The following is a 21,408-nucleotide window of genomic DNA, read 5'->3' as shown; positions in this document are numbered from 1 at the left end:
GGATCAAGTATAATCAGTTTGGCTTTTCTAGAGATACTGGTGGGCTGATGCCTAGATAGGGCTAGTCATCAGCAAGTCTCCCTCTACTGCTAGGAGTGCATAACTCACTGTGTGGATTAGCCTGCCTTCTTTAGAGGTAAGGAAATTTATCAGGTAAGAAATAATTTCATCATCCGCACTCTGTTAATTTTATAGGCCCAGGTGCAGACTCATCACCTTGGACAACAGAAGAGCAAAAATTGTTAGAACAAGCTCTGAAAACATATCCTGTAAATACTCCAGAAAGATGGGAGAAAATAGCAACAGCTGTTCCTGGCAGGACTAAGAAGGACTGTATGAAGCGCTACAAGGTTAGAGTGGCTGAGTGGTGCCTGCTTGGATACTCTATTTTGGGTCCAGCATATTCCTCCTGCTCTTTTGAGCTTCCAACCCCGTCTGATGTTACAAAGCTGTCATTTGCAACAATCCAGGGTTTTCCCCATTTTTAACTATCTCTCACCCTCAACTTCTGTGTAGCCCAGCTGTTGCACTGATAGTTCTTGGCGCCTTCCTGTAGTGGCGTGCCTGCAGCTGGAGTCTGGTAACTTGGTGCTGCTATGGTATCTTGGGTAAAACTCTTCTCTAGGGATTGTGAATGCTGCTTGAGCATCAAACCTGCTGCGTTGCCACTGAGCCATTGGGCTGGCCCAATGTAACACTTAAACTAGTAGTTTTTCAGTCATCCTCTCTCATCTACATGGAAAGGAGCTGAGAAATAATCATAAGCATTTACAGACTCCAGCTATTGGCTGGAGCTTTTACTCCGGCAGTGATTTTCAGATGGATAATTCAGACCCCAGGAAATTGAGTAATAAATGATAAAGCCCTTTTACTACAACTTATACCAAATCATCTGTGGGCCAGACTAAATGACCAATTTCTTCAGTCTTTGCATGCTGCTAGAAGGTAATTTGGAATAGGGACATCAACAGACTTAAATGTCAAACTGTAATTAACTAATGAACAAGATATCACCTCTATTAAATTATTTATATGTTCTTTTAGCACCTTCAAGAGGAAAAATATCTCTCAATACTTAATTGAAAAAAATTGAGGATCAGATTTTAATCCAAAGGATTGGTTAAATTGTGAGCAGCAGGTATGAATAAAAGACTCACGTGCACCTGGACTTTTAAATTAAAATGGTGACCATTTCAATGGCAGCTTAAGAAGAGAGGAAACACCGAGCATTTCCAAACACTGAAAGAACATCTGTCCCCTGATGAAGAATCTCTGATTCGAAACAAGGCCCTGTTGGGACATAGATATGGATTTGATATAGGAAGATACAAGACATAAGTGGCAGGGACGTTTCTTTGTACAATGGTTTGCTATTAGTAGATGAGGTAATCTTGTGTCGGCATTTTTTTGGGAACAGATCGGTGTTTTGTGAAGAAGATTTGATAAAAAAAAACACACCCAAGTTGGGGAGAGAGAGTTTTTATTTCACATCACTCATGATAAAAATTTAATCACGTTAAAAAATAGAAAAAATAATTCATGGGTTGGAGGAGGTCTGTTTATGATTAAATTTGTTATACACTGCTGGATGTGGTGATATGAGATTGTATGAAACCTTCTTCTTTCCCAAAAATTTTTTTGGATTAAAATCTGATCCTCAATTTTTTTCAATTAAGTATTGAGAGATATTTTTCCTCTTGAAGGTGCTAAAAAACATATAAATAATTTAATAGAGGTGATATCTTGTTCATTAGTTTACGGTATTTATATCCCTTGTAAAAATAGCTGTGCATTGGTTTTGTGGTCTCAAACTGTAATTAACAGCATTAAACTTAAATTCTGTTATAGTTTTCCATAGTAATTAACTCAGATTTTAAACAGTAGAAACTCCTTCTGATCTGCATTGCTTTATTTATAAGTTTAGAACTTCAGCTTTGTCCATTCAGTCTTGTCTCAAACACTTAAGGTACAGTTCCCACCTCTGCCTCTACCCTTTGGTCTTCTCCATGTCCTTGCCCCACTTTCTCAGATTTTACCCCTCAATTAGATTTCTAAGATTTGAATTATTGAAATGTGGAAATTCTGCCCACAGTGTAGGAAGCAAGGTTTGTGATCAGAGTTTTTCCTGCATACTACCTGTATGGGACTGAGTGAGCAGGACTCTGCTTCTCTTCTGGTTGTCACCAGGAGCCCATCCCTTCTCCCAGTAACATCTTACAGGGCCCCCTTCCAGCCCCGGCTGCCTGCAGGAACAAATAGCAGTGACACTGGCTGAGAAAATCATCCTCAAGATGGGGGTGCCTGACTTCATGTCTATATTAAAGCTGCTGCAGATGTGCTAACTAGTAGCATGAGTGAAGCTAAAGCTAACTCTTTTTTTCTGTGTGATGTATAGGAGCTTGTTGAAATGGTGAAAGCCAAGAAAGCTGCCCAGGAGCAGGTGCTGAATGCTGCTAAAGTGAAGAAATGAGACCGACTAGCATCATCATTCTGTTTTTGGTTTTATAATAAAAATACAAATACCATAGCTATCTTCATTCTTTAATAACCATCCTGTATATGCTCTGCTGTCTTGTTGGAGCTCATATCGCCCAGTCTACTAAATGGGGATTAGCTTCCCTCCACAGCCCTAAAGGACTTTGAACTGTCCAACGTAGCCTTATTATCCGGCCATTACATACAAGCATGATTTAGTTGCACTGAATAAAGTTTCATTTTAGTTCAAGTATCCTTAACCGCGCAGCCAGTACATCCCACTCCGTATTTTATCGTAATCCGGAAGCTGTTCAATAGGACCTGGGGGATTTAAAACCAGAAAAATAACTAAGCATCTGAAAAAAAAAGTAACTGTATATTTGTATTCTGTGTCTGAGTATCTAAATCTTACCAACAGCTGCGACAGCAGGATATTTGTCATAAATATATTTAGTGCAGACAGTGCGGATAGTCTGGGCATCGATGGCCTGAAAGGAAAAAGGAAAGCAGGTTAAAGCTCTCCAACACAATCCCTTTCAGCTTTATTTAAATAGATATGGTGTAAGCTATGAGATAGCCCTCCTTCAATTGTTAAAAAAAAAAAAAAAGGCCCATGAATTTCAGGTGGGACAGTCTGTGACACAGGAGTGCTAAACATGTACCATGGTCAAGATTACATCTGGTTAACACTATATAGTTTCATAAGCATTCAAACTATAAATCACTGCTGCTGTTTGTAAGCCACTCTGAATTAAAGTGAAACCCGGCTGTGTTGGAGGAGGGTGGATCCTTTAAATGGGTGATGTTTAGGGATGCAATAATCAGCCGTGTTTATCCACATAAAAGGGGATCTGGGTTATTGCCTCACCCCAAGTGAGGGTAAAAGTACAGCTTTGTACCCATGTTGCATGTGACCGTGGGATTTTCAAAGTAAAACTGAGGAGCTGCTTGTACCCACAGGACAGCAAGTATAGGGAGCCTGATTACCCTCCCCATAGCCCAGTCTAACAAAAATAGCTGCTGTAACAATGTTTTATTACATTTTTCTACTGCCTTAGTACCTTATTTACTAAGCTTTTTTCCAAGAGGCAGAAAAGGTGAAATGACTACAGTATTTTGATTTCCATTCCTCTGGGTTGTGCATGCCTACCAGCAGATGGAGTCACATTTACAGGCTCTCTGATGTCAGGACAAGGGTATATGAGGGACACCAGCCTGCCACTATTTCTGCAAAAACTTGGAGTAGCCAGACAAAAATATACTATAAACTGTCAAACCCTTATAGGTTTTTTTGGTTTTGTTTTTTTTTTTTTAAGTTTCCAGAAAGGAAGAGAACCAAATGCCCCCAACGCCATAAGCAGAGCTAGGGATTTTTTTTTGTTTGTTTTTTACTTTTTAACTTACCCAAAATACAGGGAAAGAACAATCTCCCTCAGCCATCCATTTCTCTGAACAAGGCCGTCCAATAGGACTTAAATTTTCTTCCTTCACCAATAAAGAAAAAATGCCGAGTTGGGAGGGAGTATGGCCTAGCCTTACTTCTCTAGAGGAACGGAAATGATCAAGTAAGTAGTAATTTCACCTTCCTCTACATTCGGCCAGGCCATCACGCATGGGACGTATCAAAGATATTCCCTATGTAGACAGGAAGCTGCTTAAGCCCCTCGTAAAACTGTCGCCGCAAACAAAGCCTCCCTCCTGACCCTGACATTAAATCAATAGTGCCTCGCAAATGTATTTAGCGATGACTAAGCTGCCGCTTTACAAAGCTCTAGCGGAGACACCAGCTGAAGCTCTGCCCAAGATGTAGCCTGTGCTCTTGTGGAATGCACTTATCTGTTTCAGCAGGGGAACCTCTGCTACCATCTCTGCTGCTGTGATCACCTCCTTAATCCAGGCTGCCTCTCTAAACAGCATAAGAAAATTATTCCTTACCTGCTAATTTTCGTTCCTGTAGTACCATGGATCAGTCCAGACGGTGGGTTATGTCCCCCGTCCAGCAGATGGAGTCAGAACAAACTTCGAGGGACTCACCATATAGGCCAGTACGCCCTCTGCAGGAGCTCAGTATATACAGATTATCAAAGCCCGAATAAGACAAGTCTGAATCAAGTTTGCGTAACTAGAAATGTAACTAGTAAACTCAACATCAACATGAGAGATGAAATAGGTAACACAACCAACTTGTGGGGAGCTGAGTTCATAACAAGAAAGAACCAGAAACATAGTAAGCTGCTAAGAGAGCTAAACGAGCAGAATAAGTGGAGCAGGGCCAGGAACCCAAGAGTGGCGGGCGTCTGGACTGATCCATGGTACTACAGGAACGAAAATTAGCAGGTAAGGAATAATTTTCTTTTCCCTGTACGTACCAGGATCAGTCCAGACGGTGGGATGTCCCAAAGCTTTCCTAAACCGGGTGGGCCCCTGAGAGGCCTGCTCTGAGAACCTGCTCGCCAAATTGCCCAGAGGCTGACGCTGGGAGGTGCAGCCGATAATGTCGTGCAAAAGTGTGCAGCAATTTCCAAGTTGCTGCCTGGCAGATCTCCTGAGGGGAGACAGAGCGAACCTCTGCCCAGGACGCTGACTGCGAGCGGGTAGAATGAGCCTTGATACCACACGGGAGAGGTCGTCCCGCTCCAATGTAAGAAACCGAGATGCTTTCCTTTAACCACCTCGCGATAGTTGTCTTTGACACCTGAGAACCCTTCTTCGGACCTGACCATAGTACGAACAAGTGGTCAGTAACCCTGAAGTCGCTGGTAACTTCGAGATAGCGCAGTAACGTGCGCTTGACATCCAAGAGACGAATGGACCTTGACTCGTTGGACGCGAAGGATGGAAGTTCCACTGTCTGATTCAAATGAAAAGACGACACAACCTTCGGTAGGAAGGAAGGGATGGTGCGGATGAAGACGCCCGAGTCCGTGAAACGTAGATAAGGTTCCCTGCAAGACAAAGCTTGAAGTTCCGAAATGCGCCGAGCAGAACAGATGGCAATGAGGAAGATGGTCTTGAGAGTGAGATCTTTAAGAGTAGTTCCACGGAGAGGTTCAAAGGGAGGACCCGACAAGGCCCGAAGGACTAGGTTGAGACTCCAGGAGGGACATGGGTCCCTTAACGGAGGTTGCAAGTGCTTGACTCCCCTGAGGAAACGGGCGATGTCCGGTTGGAGGAGTAGTGAGCCCCCAGGCTGTACCAGTGAGCTAAGGGTAGCCACCTGTACTCAAATTGAATTATAGGCAAGGCCCTTGTCTAGCCCATCTTGAAGAAACTGTAGGATCTGTGATACCGATGCCCTCAGTCCGAATGTCCTGTTTGGAGCACCACATCTCAAACCTTCCAGACTCGAACGTAAGCTACCGAGGTAGACGTCTTCCGAGCCCGCAGCAGAGTCGAAACTACCGCCTCCGGATATCCTCTGCGTCTGAGGCGACGCCTCTCAAAAGCCAAGCTGCAAGACAGAAGAGTTCTGCCTACTCAAAAAATACCGGTCCCTGATGCAATAGACGAGGGAGATGTCCCAGTTGTATTGGTCCGTCGATCACTAGTTGGAGCAGGTCTGCCAACCAGGGCCGGCGGGGCCACTCTGGGGCGACGAGGATCACGCTTCCCCGATGCCTTTCGATCCGGCGGAGCACTCTGCCCACCAGGGGCCAAGGCGGGAAGGCGTAGAGAAGAAGATGTGGCGGCCACGGGAGAACCAGGGCATCCACTCCCTCTGCGCCGCGCTCCTTCCTGCGACTGAAGAAGCGGGCAGCTTTGGTGTTGATCGCGGTCGCCATCAGGTCCAAGTGTGGGGCACCCCACCGATGGACAAGAAGTTGCATCGCTTCGTTGGAAAAAGAGACCACTCGCCGGGGTCCAGCTGTTGACGACTGAGGTAGTCCGCCTGAATGTTGTCCACCCCGGCAATGTGCGAGGCTGCCAGTAGTGCAAGGTGAATTTCCGCCCATTCCATCAGAAGGGCCGCCTCTAGCGAGATGAGCCGACTGCGCGTCCCTCCTTGCCGATTGATGTAAGCTACTGTGGTTGCATTGTCCGAGAGGATCCTGACCTCCCGGTTCCGGACCAGAGGGAGGAAGTGAATGAGCGCCAGACGTACCGCTCTGGTTTCCAGGCAGTTGATTGGCCATGTCGCTTCTGTCTTCGACCACGTCCCCTGAGTGGCACTTCGCAGACGGCTCCCCATCAGACTAGACTTGCGTCTGTGGTAACCACCGTCCAAGTTGGGTACCTCGAGGGAAATGCCTCGAGCCAGGTGCGCCGGTACCAACCACCACCTCAGACTGTCCCTGGCCGTCTGTGGGAGTGGGAGTATAATCTGATAATCCTGTGAGACCGGTTTCCAGCAAGATAGCAGAGCCGCCTGAAGAGGACGCATATGCGCAAACGCCCAGGGTACCAGGTCGATGGTGGAGGCCATCACGCCCAGAAGCTGAAGATAATCCCAAGAGGTGGGTTCCTGTAATGCAGAGAAGCGCCATATGTGTTCCCGCAAAGATTGAGCCTTGTCCTGTCGTAAGAACACCTTGCCCTGATGCGTGTCGAAGGTCGCCCCCAAGAAGTCCAAGTGTTGCGAGGGCACGAGGGAGCCCTTGGAGAAGTTCACCACCCAACCCAGGGAACGCAGAACTTCTATGACCCTGGCCACTGAGGCCTGTCGGCTGAAAGACTTTGCCCGAATCAGCCAATCGTCCAGGTAGGGATGAACCAGAATGCCCTCCTTCCGTAGGGTCGCCGCCACTACTACCATGATCTTGGTAAACGTGCAAGGAGCAGTCGCCAGCCCAAAGGGAAGGGCCTTGAACTGAAAGTGCTGACCCAGGATCTTGAAACGGAGAAAACGCCAATGAGCCGGAAGGATTGGTATGTGCAGATACGCTTCCGTTAGATCTAGGGAGGCAAGGAACTCCCCCTGATGCACTGCAGCGATCACCAAGCGTAGCGTCTCCATACGGAACCTGAGGACCCGTAACGACTTGTTGACCTCCTTTAGATCCAGGATGGGCCGAAAAGATCCGTCCTTTTTGGGCACGACAAAATATATAGAATAATGACCCAAGCCCACCTCGCCGAAGGGGACAGGTGAGATGGCCCCTATCGTCTGCAAGCGATCCAGAGTTTGCTGAACTTCTGTTCTCTTGAGGTCCGAGCCGCAGGGGGAGAACAAACTCCAAAGCGTAGCCGTCTCTTATCATATCCAAGACCCACTGGTCGGAGGTGATACACACCCACTCCTCGTAAAAATCCGCAAGACGCCCCCCGATCCTGGGGTTGGAGGAGTGGGTGACTCTAGCATCATTGCGGGGGATTCCCCTGCCCCGAACCATCGCGTGAGGGCCGGCGGCCACGAAAGGACCGCGGCCAGGCCTGAGATCTGGCGGAGGTAGACCAAGTCCCCGTCTGCCTGTAGCGCCGCTGCGCTCTGGCCCTGGTTCTAGAGGAGCCAAAAGATCTCGACAGACGATGTCTATCGTCAGGTAAACGGTGGACCGCGTTCTCCCCCAGGGACTTTATGATCTGATTCAAGTCCTCACCGAAGAGAAACTTGCCTTGGAAAGGTAGAGAGCCCAAATTTGACTTAGAAGAGGCATCCGCCACCCAGTTACGAAGCCACAAGAGACGTCGAGCCGCTACCACCGAAACCATGGACCTCGCCAGGACTCTGAAGAGGTCGTATAGGGCATCCGCCCCGTAGGCTATGGCCGACTCCAGGCGGTCTGCCTGGGCGGCTTCTTCTGGAGGCAAAGCTTGAGAAGTAAGAAGTTGTTGTACCCAGCGAAGACTGGCTCGTTGCGCGAGCGAGCTGCACATGACTGTTCGCATCCCCAGGGCGGAGCCCTCAAAAACGCGCTTGAGGAAAATTTTCAGTTTGCGGTCCTGTGTATCGCGCAATGCTGCTCCGCCCGTCACGGGAATTGTCGTCCTCTTGGTGACCGCTGACACCGCCAAGTCAACCTTTGGGACCTTGATAAGATCCAGAAAATCTTCAGGAAGCGGATACAATTTCTCCATGGCTCTACTGCCCTTTAAAGATGCTTCAGGAGTATCTCACTCCCTGGTCAGGAGCTGCAAAAAGGAATCATGGATAGGAAAAGCTCTAGATCGTGGCCGGAGGGTGGCTAGAACTGGATCCCCCTTCCTGGAGGATGTGGCGATGGCAGGGGCCACAGGAGCCGGCGGGTCCAGGTCCAGCTCCCGTAGAATCTGAAGAATCAGAGCGTCCAACTCCTCCCGCTGGAAAATGCGGAGCGCAAGTGGGTCGTCTCCCTCTGCCTGCGCGTCTGGAAGCGCGGGATCTGAGGGGTCTCCCCCCCCCCCGAGACTGGGACCGGCCCCACTCCTCCCGGTGCAGGACGGAGCCGGGTGATCGGTGGTGGGGCCCCAGACACCGAGGCCACCAGGTCAGAGAGAATCCGTGGAGTCTTGGCAGGAGGGGGGCCCGTGTTGAAGCCACCGGGAGCCTCAAGGCCCTGCAAATATGCACTGTGCATAAGCAGGATGAATTCCGGAGCAAATTTCATGCGGAGACACCTGTTGAGACTCAGCCCAGGAAGTTGCCTGAGAACATGTCGAGTGCACCCCTTAGAAATGTATGTCAACTTGATTGCTTCCTTTATCCACTGCACAGTTGCAGCCTTATATGCTTACTTCCCTTCTTTGGATCACTCCACAGTACAAAGGGGTGATCCCATCTACAGAAATCATAAGTGACCTTTAGATACCTCAATAATGCATGCTTCCTATCTAAGAGCTTAAACTCCCCTGCGTGAGGCATAGAGGAATCTAAATCCAGAAAAGTTGGAAACTCCACTGTCTAAGATGGAATGTCAAGGATACCTCAGGCAAAAAGAAAGGCACCATGAATAAAGATACTCCCAAATCAAACATCTGTAGGAAGGGATCTTGACACGATAGCACCTGGAGCTCTGAAATTCTCGTGGCTGAAAGATAGCCACCAAAAAAAACCCAAAAACCCACTTTAAGAGTCAAGTCCTCAACCGTAGTTCTCTTTAGTGGTTCAAACCAATCCTCACACAATCCTCTAAGGACTAGATTCAGATTCCAAGAAGGACAAATATTCTGCACCTGAGGACACAAGTTCTTAGCTCCCAAAAGGAACTGTATAAAATCCAGATGTGCAGACAGAGGATACCCTTGTATCTTATCCCGGAGACAACCCAATATTGCTACCTGGACTCTCAGAGAGGTAAAGGCCAGCGCCTTGACATAAACATTTCTGTAGAAAATGCCAAAATATGATATCAAAGCCTGAATAGGTTGAGGCTACACTCTGTCAACAGCAGACCATGACTCAAAGATCCTCCAAATTCGCATGCATGTCAAAGATGTAGAAGACTGCCTAGCCTGCAATAAGGTAAAAATAACTGCTTCGTAATATGCCCTCCATCTCAGTCATCTCCTCTCAGAAGTGAAGTCACCGGTCAGAAGTGAGCCGCCTGACCTGAAAATATTGGTCCCTGGTGGAAAAGAGTCAACAGATGTCGAACCTCAGGGTCCATCTATGGCCATGTCGATCAGATCTGGGAAGCATGGTCGATGTGGCCACTCTGGAGCTACCAGGATCATGTTATCCGGATGTTTCTCTTTCCACCTTAATCCCTTGTCTACCAGATGCCACGGAGGGAAGCAAAGAAGAATCCCTTGAGTCCACAGCAGCACCAGAGCTCAGATTCCTTCCGGATCATGTTCTGTTCAGCAGCTATAAATTGCAAACCCTTGGTGTTCTCTTTGGTTGGGATACCCGAAAGAGACACATTGCTGCATTCGACAGCTCCCATTTCCCAAGGGTCTAACTTTCTCCGAATGAGAAAATCCACCTGAATGTTGTTTACTCTGGTGATGTGAGATGCTGCCAGCCACTCCAAGTGCTGCTCTGCCCAGAGAATCATCTCCTGGGCCTCTCGAACCACTGCCTGATTCTTGGTTCCACCTTGTCGGTTGATGTAGGCCTCTGTTGTCACATTGTCTGATAGGATCTATACTACATGGCCGGATAGCCTTGGCAGACAGGCAAGCAACTCAACCACTAGCCCTCCGCCGACTGATATTGCCACGCTGCCCTCCATCCGGAGAGGCTTACAGCGGTGATGACTATTATTCAATTCATAACCTCCAATTCTCCAATTGGTGCGAGTAAGCCATCACGAAAGACTGTCCCTGGCTTCCCCCCCTAACAGAAGAGGAAGATGAGAAAGCCAATTCCCCATCGGAATCCTCCAATGTCTCAAGTTTCACATCCTCTTGAACATTACCAGGGTCAGCCTCCCGGCGGCATTTGCCTGCCTTGACTGACAAATGGGAGGACCAAGTACGCAATCCCTACATAGTAGGTTGCTTCGCCTTTGCTGGGCAACCCTGCAGAAAGGTCTGCAGGCCCTGGAAATATTCCACCCAAGAGGAGGAAGATGGATCTATACCGGAGCTCACAGGCCCAACCTTGCTCTCTCCAACCTCTCTCTCTCAGGGAAGCTTCTACCTTCGGGAACAAGGGAGGAGGAGAATTGGCCATTGTCTTGCCTCCCTCTCCCAGAGACACCATAGGCTGAAGGGATGCCCCAACATGGGTAGTATTCAAATCACTTTGAGCATTTTAATAGCACTGACAGAGAGAGTGTGAGGACCAAATGGCTATCAGACGGCAAGCCTCACAGTTCTCCTGAACTTCGGCTCTAGGCAGCCTCCTGCGCACACACCTATGTCAACCGGGTGTACATGCACACCACTCCAGAACGCTCAAGACCAGGTAGTGGTCGTACGCACACAAGTACATGAACAAATACGTGCTCTTATAGACAGTGATCATACACTCACAAGTACCTACCCAAATCCGCACTCAAGTTTAGGTTGCAGTCTTACGTGCACAAGTACCCATGCAAATACGTGTTCCAGTCTAGGTTGCGGCCTTACATGCGCAAGTACCTACGCAAATTCGTGCTCAATTACTTGTGCAAATACATGCTCAAGTCTAGGTCACAGATATGCACGCTCAAATCTAAGCTGCGGCCTTACAAACACAGGTCCCTATGCATGCAACTGCCACGTGGCGTGAATGCACACACACGCGTATGCAGACGGGAAAAGAACCACTGCTGCGGCTTACCAGGTGGCTAAGCAAAAGCCTGCCTGCACTTTCAGCGCATTTAGACCTGGATCCCTTCGAAATCCGGCACCAAAAATCATCGAAGGACTAAAGAGTTTCTCAACAGCTCAGGTCTCTTGACTGCTGAGAATCCATGGAGACTGGGGCCCAACAGCCAGCATCCCCTGCTGCTTGTACCGCTAAACAAGCTTTGCGCATATGCAAATTAAAACCGGCAGAAGACCTCTACCAGAACTAGAGGCGACTCTTTGGTGCAAGTGCCTCTCTACACCTCCGTGGGACAGGGAACCGCCAGCGTTATTTGAGGAGGGGATTCTCCTGCCTCTCCCGTCGACACTGCTAGGGAATCGAAAATGGTCACTGTTTCCACACTAACAGTAAAGACTCAGCACTAGATCCCGTCATCCGTGAGGCTCTTTCTACCGGTGCGGCCATGCTCAACGCAGATCCCTGAATGCCATGCTACCTTTGCCACACGCTGTTCCCTCCCTGCACCTGCAGCACCGTAATGCCTCAATAGCAAGCAGGGGAACAGTTCCTCAGAGCCACGGAGCCAACACCCTGTCTCCTCCGCAGGCAGAGAAACTGCTGAGAAACCCCATCGCTGAGCTCCCAGGGTAGCTCCCTCCCCCCCGGCACCCCGATGCTGCAGACTCTTAACTTGTTTCTTAGTTAATAACTATCTGAGAATAAAGATACATAGAAACCAATACTTTCCTTTGGAGCAGAGGTTCTGTTTCAGGACACATGGCAGATCAGAAAAAAAGCCAGACCACTGGCTATATCTGTCTCCTTTCACCAAACTTTAGCAACTCAGCCCAGGACAAACCATATAACAGGGATACTTCCCTGCTCCACTGGGCTTGCAGTGCAGAACCGCCAGCAGGTTCCACCTCTGTCGCATGGGGGATGAGGAATCTGGATCACCAGATGTCCACCTCATGGGCTTCCAGTCAGAGCTATCAGAAGGGTCACCAACCCCCTGCTCATCCTTCTCAAACTAGGGGGGGGGGGGGGTGGCCCCACCAGGACCTCACAACCCCCTGGGAGGATCCAGAAATTTTCTTGTCTTTTAATCTTTTTTTTTTTCCCCTCTCTCTCTCCAGTCTGTAGGTTTTACACATCTACCATCTGCTAGAGACAGAGGAATACTGAGGGAGTGCAGGTGCACACTGGGTTATGTACAGTGTCAGTGAAACTTCCTCTGTCTCCATATGCTAGCAGGGAGGCAAAACCCAGGAGTCTGGACTGATCTGGGTATGTATAGGGAAACATGTTTATGCCAATTAGTGTGGGAGAAAGCTGGCCTTACCTGTGCTAAATTGGCCATCAAGCTCAATATACCAAACCTGACCATCCCCAGAGCTCCTTTATCTGCTGCTATCCCTTTAGTTAGTTTATTAATGCTGAAGTCCTAACTTGTAGTGTCCTACCAAATAATATTTGCAGGAAAACTGACTTTTCATTACCTCTACTTTCCAAGATTTTAATTTTTGTTTCTGGGGGAGGGGAAGGAGACAATCATTTCCTCTTGCTTCTTTGGGCTTGCAGCTGAATCGAGGCTGGGCTCTAGAACCATTTGTATTCAGCTGGGGCTTATGTTCTCTTTGTTATATCCCCTCCTAACTCACTTAGCCTAGTCCTCAGCCAGAGGCCATGAGTTAGAGCTCCTTTCAAAACCCTGGAATTATGGGTCCCTAGGTGTCACCACTGCATGACTACGACTCTCTCTCCCCCACTTCCCAGGGGCCGAGAATGCTACCACAGCATACCCAGCTGGCCCGGAGGACCTCTGCTTGACAGTACACCACACTGTCATTGAGCCACTGGACCAACCCGAGTGTTTTCTCTTTTTAATACAAGTCAGTAGTGCCTGCGCTTTCAAAGAGCATTTAGTCCCTTGTTATTGCTAATTGTGGTCCTCTATCTTGTCGCTCTAACGAGTGGATGGCATAGTCTCTGCTTACATCAATCCTAGCTTCCAGCTCGGGCAGTGGGATCCTGCGATTATAGCACAGCATCTGTCTGCCGATGTCCTCGCAGATTGGCGTGGAACCTGCAAGAAGAGCAGTGGAGTTACAACAATGTTACAGCAGCCATGGCACAGGCTGGTGAGGGACCGAAACCTTACCATCCAGCTGCAGCAGCATGTTGGTCTTTAACAGATTCTTAGCGCGGGCCACTTCACTTTCTGTTACACTTGTACAGAGCCTGATCCTGAAACAGTCAATCAGCAACAAAGTGCTGTAAGTCTGTGGTGCGTACAGCCATTGTATGCCAATGTACATCAAGTATAAAATGAGCATGCTTCAATTCCAGCCAGACTCATCTGGTGTCTATTTGTCTGGATTTGGATAACTATTGCCAAATATCTAGTGGTGTGCGCATATATACTCCTTTTTTAAACGTATATGATAATTACAATAGTAACAAAATAATAGGACAAACCTTCAAAGAACCACGACTGAGAACCACGCAGAAGCAGATAAACAAATATATTTAGTAACAGCTGCCTACTGCTGCTGCCTTAACCAATAGCATGAGAAAATTATAATTTGACATATGGACATCTTGAGGAGAAAGTGCATCCTTTGTGCAGTGTTGTCAGTGTATGGAAAGGTGATTTACAGACCAGGACAGGGAAATAATCCAAAAGTCTCTTTCTGAAATAACATCTCTCCCAATCCCTGGTCTCCCCCTCATACTGCAAGAATTCATACGCATCGCTACATCATCACTTTTACTTGCTTGTCCAACAACACAATTTACTAGCACCAGATTATAGAATATAAAAGTCTATACACATTGGGCCAAATGTACTAAAGGGTTTTTCTAATTCTGTGCTTCGACAAAAATACTTCATACTTCTAACACATCATGACTTCTCAATGAAGAGGCAAGTAAGATGGCCCAGGCCCAACCTTGGTTTTGTTCTAATCTGACAAAGAAAGGCTCCACCAAGCAAACATTGAAAGCCCATGTCAAATCAGAGCTCAGACAATGTGATGATCAGTCTTATCTGGGGGATAATCTGCTTTACTGGTTAATGGCTGAAGTGTAAAAAAAACTGAGAATTACAACCAGTAAATTAGGCAGATAAGACCCTGAAAATCATGATGCAGCAACATTTAAGTAACGTGAAGTGCTCAATTTTACACAACCAAGGGGGACGCTTTAAAATTGCAATTACTTATTTTCTAGTTGGACTACAGGTTAGACTACCAACTAATGTCACTCACACCTCTTTCACTGAAGAAAAAAACCTTTAATCCCAATTCTCCATTGCAAACAAAACCTATGTGATCCTAGTGTCAAATGTTTTGATAAAGGCAAACTAAAAACCCCATCTTAAGGATGACAAATATATGACTTGTTCCATGCTAAACCAAGCCTCTATAGTTTGCTTACAGATAAACAAAATCCACACTGATTATGGCTTGCCCTCTTCAGAAGCATGGTCCCTTCCTTACCATTCCCTTTGAACGAAATGCATCATGTCTTGCACCGTGTTGGGCTCACACACCATATAGAGGCCCCACAGGCCTGTGTCCGTGTAGCATGTGTTGAAGGACTGGAAACTGTGGCACAGGTTTCCATGACAAGTGATCTGGGCAAGCTTACTGGATAAATTCTGTGTACACAAAAATGGGAGGAATAAGCAGTGCTCATTATGTTCTGCATAAACGTCTGCAAGGAAGAGAGCATAAACCTTATTCGTAACTACGGTATATTGTCCACAAAAAAGGTTATTTAAAATCGATTGCAGATGTTAAAAGATATAGAAGAACTAGAAAAGATAAAGAGAAGAGCAAAACATATGACAAAGGGGATGGAACAGCTCCCTTATGAAGCAAATCTTATCAAGTTAGGGCTCTTCAGCTTGGAGAAGAGACAACAGAGGGGATATGATAGAAGTTTATAAAATCATAGGAAATGGTTATTTACCCTATTAAACAGTACTAGAAGTAGGGGACGCATCTTGAAACTAACTGGTATCATATTTAAAGGTGAAATTACTACTTACCTGATCATTTCTTCTTCTCTAGAGCAGTCAGGCCAGTCCATTACGCATGGGTTAAGCACACCTACCAGCAGATGAAGGCAGAGAAGAACAGGCTCGCTGATGTCACTCCTTATATGCATCCATGCTGACACTAACCTGCTAGTATTGCCTGCAAAATCTAACTGTGGCAAAACAGGGGGTTTTGCATCCTCTGTAGTTTATTTTTCTTCCCTTTGACTCTTTTTCCCCAGAAAGCTCACTTTCTGTGTGCTGGCCTGCAGGTGATGTTTGACCTCTGCTCTAATGTTCAAGCAGAGGCTTTGGATGCTGCCTTGATTAGCATACACATCCCAGCAGCCTTGAGCACATGTAACACTGGAAGACCCTTCAGTGCCATTGGCCCAGAAAGCTAAGTGTTAATGCTGTATACCCTGATTGGCCCTGAAGACAGAACTCGCCCTGAGGGTTCTGGAACTCTCCAGTCTCAGCTGGGAGAACAGAGGGAGTAGATCTCTGTGCCGAGGCCCTGTTCAGCTCCTGTGAACAACCTTTTCCTGACTTCCCCAGGCACTAAATAAGTAGTGAAAAGTGTTCAGTTAACTTTTGCTGTATGATCCTTGTTGTTTTACCTGTTTCTGAATGCAGTTTAAATCTTTTATCCCTTCACTAATCCTACCTTTTAATAAACGTATTGTTTGCTCTGCCTGTCTTGAGCTAACGATCCTGGTATTGTGTATGTTTGGTCTATGGGTGTATTCTAGGAACTGATACACCCTACACTGGGTCATGTGTGGTCCCAGGGTTGGATCGATAGACCGATGTCGATGCTGCTTTTTTTCACGATGGCTTCTCGATGCCGAAGATGATGCTATCGAGGTTTATTTATTTATTTATTTATTTTAAATCTTTTCTATACCGTCGTTTGGAGGATACCGTCACAACAGTTTACATCAAGGCACATAAAATTAATGATACTGGGATTTGAACATTTACAAGGGTGCCATAAGGTTCGGTAACATAGTTAGTGATCAGTAATGTTAAATGTAATTAATCATGTCCATGTCTCTATCTCTGTTTTTATTACAGAATTAACTTTAAGATTGTGACTGGTCCTTTAAGGACTACACACTTAGTGAATACAGTGCCAGCCAAATGTTTCTAGAAACTCTTGACACAAGTTTTCCATACCAGGGCTACATCTGATGATGTCACCCATATGTGAGGACTATCATCCTGCTTGTCCTGGGATAAAAAGTAAATTTCAAACTTTAGTAGTAGAAGATTGGACATCCAAATGGCAAATGAAATTTAATGTGGACAAGTGCAAGGTGTTGCATATAGGGAAAAATAACCCTTGCTGTAGTTACACGACGTTAGGTTCCATATTAGGAGCTACCACCCAGGAAAAAGATCTAGGCATCATAGTGGCTAATACATTAAAATAGACGGCTCAGTGTGCTGCAGCAGTCAAAAAAGCAAACAGAATGTTAGGAATTATTAGGAAGGGAATGATTAATAAAACGGAAAATGTCATAATGCTTCTATATTGCTCCATGGTGAGACCGCACCTTGAATACTGTCTACAATTCTGGTCGCCGCATCTCAAAAAAGATATAGTTGCGATGGAGAAGGTACAGAGAAGGGCAACCAAAATGATAAAGGGGATGGAACAGCTCCCCTATGAGGAAAGGCTGAAGAGGTTAGGGCTGTTCAGCTTGGAGAAGAGACGGCTGAGGGGGGATATGATAGAGGTCTTTAAAATCATGAGAGGTCTTGAACGAGTAGATGTGAATTGGTTATTTATACTTTCGAATAATAGAAGGACTAGGAGGCATTCCATGAAGTTAGCTAGTAGCACATTTAAGACTAATCGGAGAAAATTCTTTTTCACTCAACACACAATAAAGCTCTGGAATTTGTTGCCAGAGGAGGTGGTTAGTGCAGTTAGTGTAGCTGGGTTCAAAAAAGGTTTGGATAAGTTCTTGGAGAAGTCCATTTATGGCTATTAATCAATTATACTTAGGGAATAGCCACTGCTATTAATTGCATCAGTAGCATGGGTTCTTCTTAGTGTTTGGGTAATTGCCAGGTTCTTGTGGCCTGGTTTTGGCCTCTGTTGGAAACAGGATGCTGGGCTTGATGGACCCTTGGCCTGACCCAGCATGGCAATTTCTTATGTTCTTAAACTTAGTGAGTTTGCAAATACTGTAGTGTCAGCATCATCAGCATCCAGAAGCAAAGAAGGTCTTTCAACAAATCAAGGGGATAGATTTCTGGATTGATCTGTGGGATTCCAGGAACAAAAATTAGCAGGTAAGATACAAATTTTCCTTTCCTGTTCATACCCCAGATCAGCCCAGACAAGTAGGATGTACCCAGGCCCCTCTACACTAGACAGGAACTTTGAAAGACCCGTACGTAATACACTTTCCCCAAACGTAGCCTCCTCTGGTGCCTGCACATCCAGGCAGTAATGCTTGGAAAAAGTGTGTAGCAAAGACCATGCTGCCGCCTGACAAATTTCATGCAGAAAAACAAGCAGACACTCTGGCCAGGAAGTTGTCTGCACCCTTGTAGAATGTGCTCACAAACCCACTGGAACCGGCCGACCCTTAAAGATATAGGCCAAAAAAAGTCGCTTCCTTCACCCATCGTGCAATCCTGCTCTTAGAAGCCCTAAATCCTTTTCTTGCTCCACTGAACACCACGAAAAGATGAGCAGACTTCCTGGAAGTCCTTAGTGACCTTCAGATAATGTAACAGCGATCGACAAACTTCCAGTAAGTGAAACTCCTTTTCCTGGGATGCATCTGCTGTAAGATATGGAAAAATTGTTAACTCCAATGTCTGGTTAAGATCAAAGGAGAATATGACGGGCCCGTACGAAATGACACCCCATCATCCGAAATCCTCAAAAAAAGCTCTCTACATGACAAGGCTTGGAGTTCCGAAATCTGCCTACTGAACAAATGGTCACCAGAAAAAAACCGCCTTGAAAGGAAGATCCTTTAATGACACCCGTCTCAAAGGGAGATCCACAAAGCACCCGAAGAACAGGTTAAGGTTCCATGAAGGGCATGCCCTATGAACCGGTGGACTCAAGTGTTTCGCCCCCTTGAGAAAAACAAAAAATGTCTGGATGAGGCGCTGGCGGTGTCCCGTGAAGCTTTCCTCGAAAACCGTGCAAAACTGCTACCTGTACTCAGAACTAATTGTAGGCCAAATTCTTGGACAAGTCACTGCAAGAAAGCTAAAAACTGAGAAACATTTACCAAAGGCGCTAGAGTGTTTTCCATACATCAGGACTCAAAAGCTCTCCACACCCGGATATACACCAGAGAAGTGGAGGGCCTCCTAGCCTGAAGCAAAGTAGCAAACCCCAGCTCCGAATATCCTTTCAAGCAAAATTGACACCTCTTAAAAGCCAAGCTGCTTGATAAAAGCGATCCACCTGCTCCAGAAAGATGGGCCCCTGATGCAGCAATACCTGCAGGTGACCCAAACAGATGGGACCATCTACCACCATATGCATTAGATCTGCAAACCACAGATGATTCGGCCACTCTGGTGCCAACAGAATCACTCTTCCTAGATGTAGCTCAATGCGATGTAACACTTGACCTACGAAAAACCACGGGAGAAACGTATAATAGAAGTCTCAACAGCCAAGGTTGAACTATAGCGTCAATTCCTTCGGAACAGACTTCCTTTCTGCGGCCAAAAAATCTGTCTGCTTTGGCATTCCCTCGAGATGCTATGAGATCCAGCTGAGGCTTGTTCCACCTCTCTCGAATGAGGACAAAGGCTTCCACTGACAACGCCCACTCCCCTGGATCCAGCTGATATCTGCTGAGTAAATCTGCTTGCACAGTCAACTCTGGCCGCATGGGACACCGTAAATTCTTCTAGATGTCTTTCTGCCCAGACAAACAGCTCCTGGACTTCCTAAGCCACTAAGCGACTTTTCGTTCCACCTTGATGACTAATATATGCAACTGTTGTCACATTGCTCAAAAACATTTGCACGGTGCGACTCTGAATCTGCGGAACATAACTAATGCCCTGTGAACCCGTCCATGTCTCCAAGTGGTCTATTGACCAGGACCTTCCACTAGCGATCACAGACCTTGGACCGATCAATCTTGGCAAACCGCCCCAACCCTTGAGGCTGGCATCCATAGTCACTACCACCCAGTCCAGAACCTCCAGATCCACTCCCCTCTCCAAATTGGGACGAGATAGCCTCCACGATAGCCTAGACCTGGACTCCCTCTGAAGTGGTAAGGGAAGCTGAAATTCTTCTGACAATGGATTCCATCGAGACATTGGTGCCCACTGGAGAGGCTGCATGTGAGCAAAGGCCCACGGAACCAATTCTAGCGTAGACGCCATAGACCCCAGAACTTGTAAGTAATCCCAGACCCTGGGCACCGAAATATGCAGTAATTGAAGTACTTAAACTTGCCACCTGGCCACCCCCTCCGAGGACAGAAATATCTTGCCTAATCGGGTATTGAACTATACACCCAGATACCTCAACGACTGAGATGGCTCCAGGTGGCTCTTCACCAAGTTTATCATCCAGCCCAAAGAACACAACAGCTCTAGGATGCGATGGATTGATAGATGGGACTCCCTCTCCAACTTCGCCCATATGATCCAGTTGTCAGGTAAGAATGCAACAGGATCCCTTCCCTTCTGAGGGCTGCTGCCATCACAATCATCACCTTTGTGAAAGTCCTTGGCACTGTCGCCAACCCAAAGGGAAGAGTGCAAAACTGAAAATGCTCCCCTAACACCATGAATCCTAGACATTTCTGATGATCCACACAAATAGGAATGTGCAGGCAAGTCTCCGTTAAATCCAGGGAGGCAAGAAACTCTTCTTCATGAACTGCTGCTATCAACGTCTGCAGTGTTTCCATGCAAAACCGTGACACCCATAATGCCGCATTGACCTTTGGCAGATAGAGGATGGGCAGAAAGGCACCCTCCTTCTTGGGACCACAAAGTACACTGAGTACCTTCCCAATCCGTGTTCCTTTAGAGGAACCAGAACAATGGCATTCAGGTGCTTAGGTTGCTGCAATGTGTCTCATACTGCCGCCCCTTGAGGAGAGAAGCGCAACAGGACACCACATAGGCCTCTCTGATGGGGCATGAAAATTCCAAGTCACAGCCATCTCTTATCAAACCCAGAACCCATTGATCGGATGTGATCCTGGTCCACACCTCGAAAAAAGCGATAATCTCCCTCCGACAGCTTCCAGGGAAGAGTGGACAAGCCTACCTTCACTGGAAGGTCTTAGCTCCTCTGGCCCCCTGGGGGAAGCATCTCGGGAAGGCTTATGTGCTCCTTGAAAGGACTGAAGCCTTCCAGACTCTTGCTTCTGGGTCAATGCGGCAGAAGACCTGTTGGTCCGAGATTGCCTCATATCCCAAAAACAAGAATGTGGGGGAAAGTTCTTCTTGCTGGGCTTATCTTCGAGTAACCTGTTCCCCTTAGACTCCCCCAAGTGCTTCATCAAATGCTCCAGATCTTCTCCGAACAAAAGCTTGCCCTTAAAGGAGAGATTACAAAGCCGTGCTTTAGTCACATATCGCTGACCAACTGCACAACTACAGGAGTTATTGTGCTGCCACCGCAGCAACCATATTTTGGGCTGACGTCCACCCCATCATACAAGGCATCTCCCACATAGGCCTGCTTCCACATAGGCCTGCTCCCAACCTAGCTGCCTGCATCAGGCTAGCACAAACAGCAGCTCAAAGACTCAAAGCCAAAACCTTAAATAGGGAAATTGAA

The 21,408-nt window shown here is 46.9% G+C and overlaps 2 protein-coding genes across 3 annotated transcripts in view; one reads left to right on the top strand and one right to left on the bottom strand.

Annotated features, from left to right (window-relative positions):
- Positions 1–2,527, top strand: part of DNAJC2 (DnaJ heat shock protein family (Hsp40) member C2) — a 127,509-nt gene extending 124,982 nt beyond the window's left edge. The window contains 2 exon segments of the mRNA XM_029615459.1: positions 196–350; positions 2,396–2,527. Coding sequence (XP_029471319.1) covers positions 196–350; positions 2,396–2,470 — 230 coding nt within the window. The 3' untranslated portion in view covers positions 2,471–2,527.
- Positions 2,486–21,408, bottom strand: part of PMPCB (peptidase, mitochondrial processing beta subunit) — a 51,209-nt gene continuing 32,286 nt past the window's right edge. For both annotated transcript variants that reach the window (XM_029615461.1, XM_029615460.1), the window contains 5 exons: positions 15,070–15,230; positions 13,731–13,816; positions 13,567–13,655; positions 2,888–2,963; positions 2,486–2,796 (listed from right to left, as the gene is read on the bottom strand). In XM_029615461.1, the coding sequence (XP_029471321.1) occupies positions 2,732–2,796; positions 2,888–2,963; positions 13,567–13,655; positions 13,731–13,816; positions 15,070–15,230 (477 nt within the window). In that variant the 3' untranslated portion in view covers positions 2,486–2,731. The remainder of the gene's footprint in view (positions 2,797–2,887; positions 2,964–13,566; positions 13,656–13,730; positions 13,817–15,069; positions 15,231–21,408) is intronic.

Source organism: Rhinatrema bivittatum, chromosome 9 (genome assembly GCF_901001135.1).
Source record: "Rhinatrema bivittatum chromosome 9, aRhiBiv1.1, whole genome shotgun sequence".
NCBI classification, from domain to species: Eukaryota; Metazoa; Chordata; class Amphibia; order Gymnophiona; family Rhinatrematidae; genus Rhinatrema; species Rhinatrema bivittatum.
Note: the sequence above shows the minus strand (reverse complement) of the source record. Positions and strands in the feature narration are given on the sequence as shown.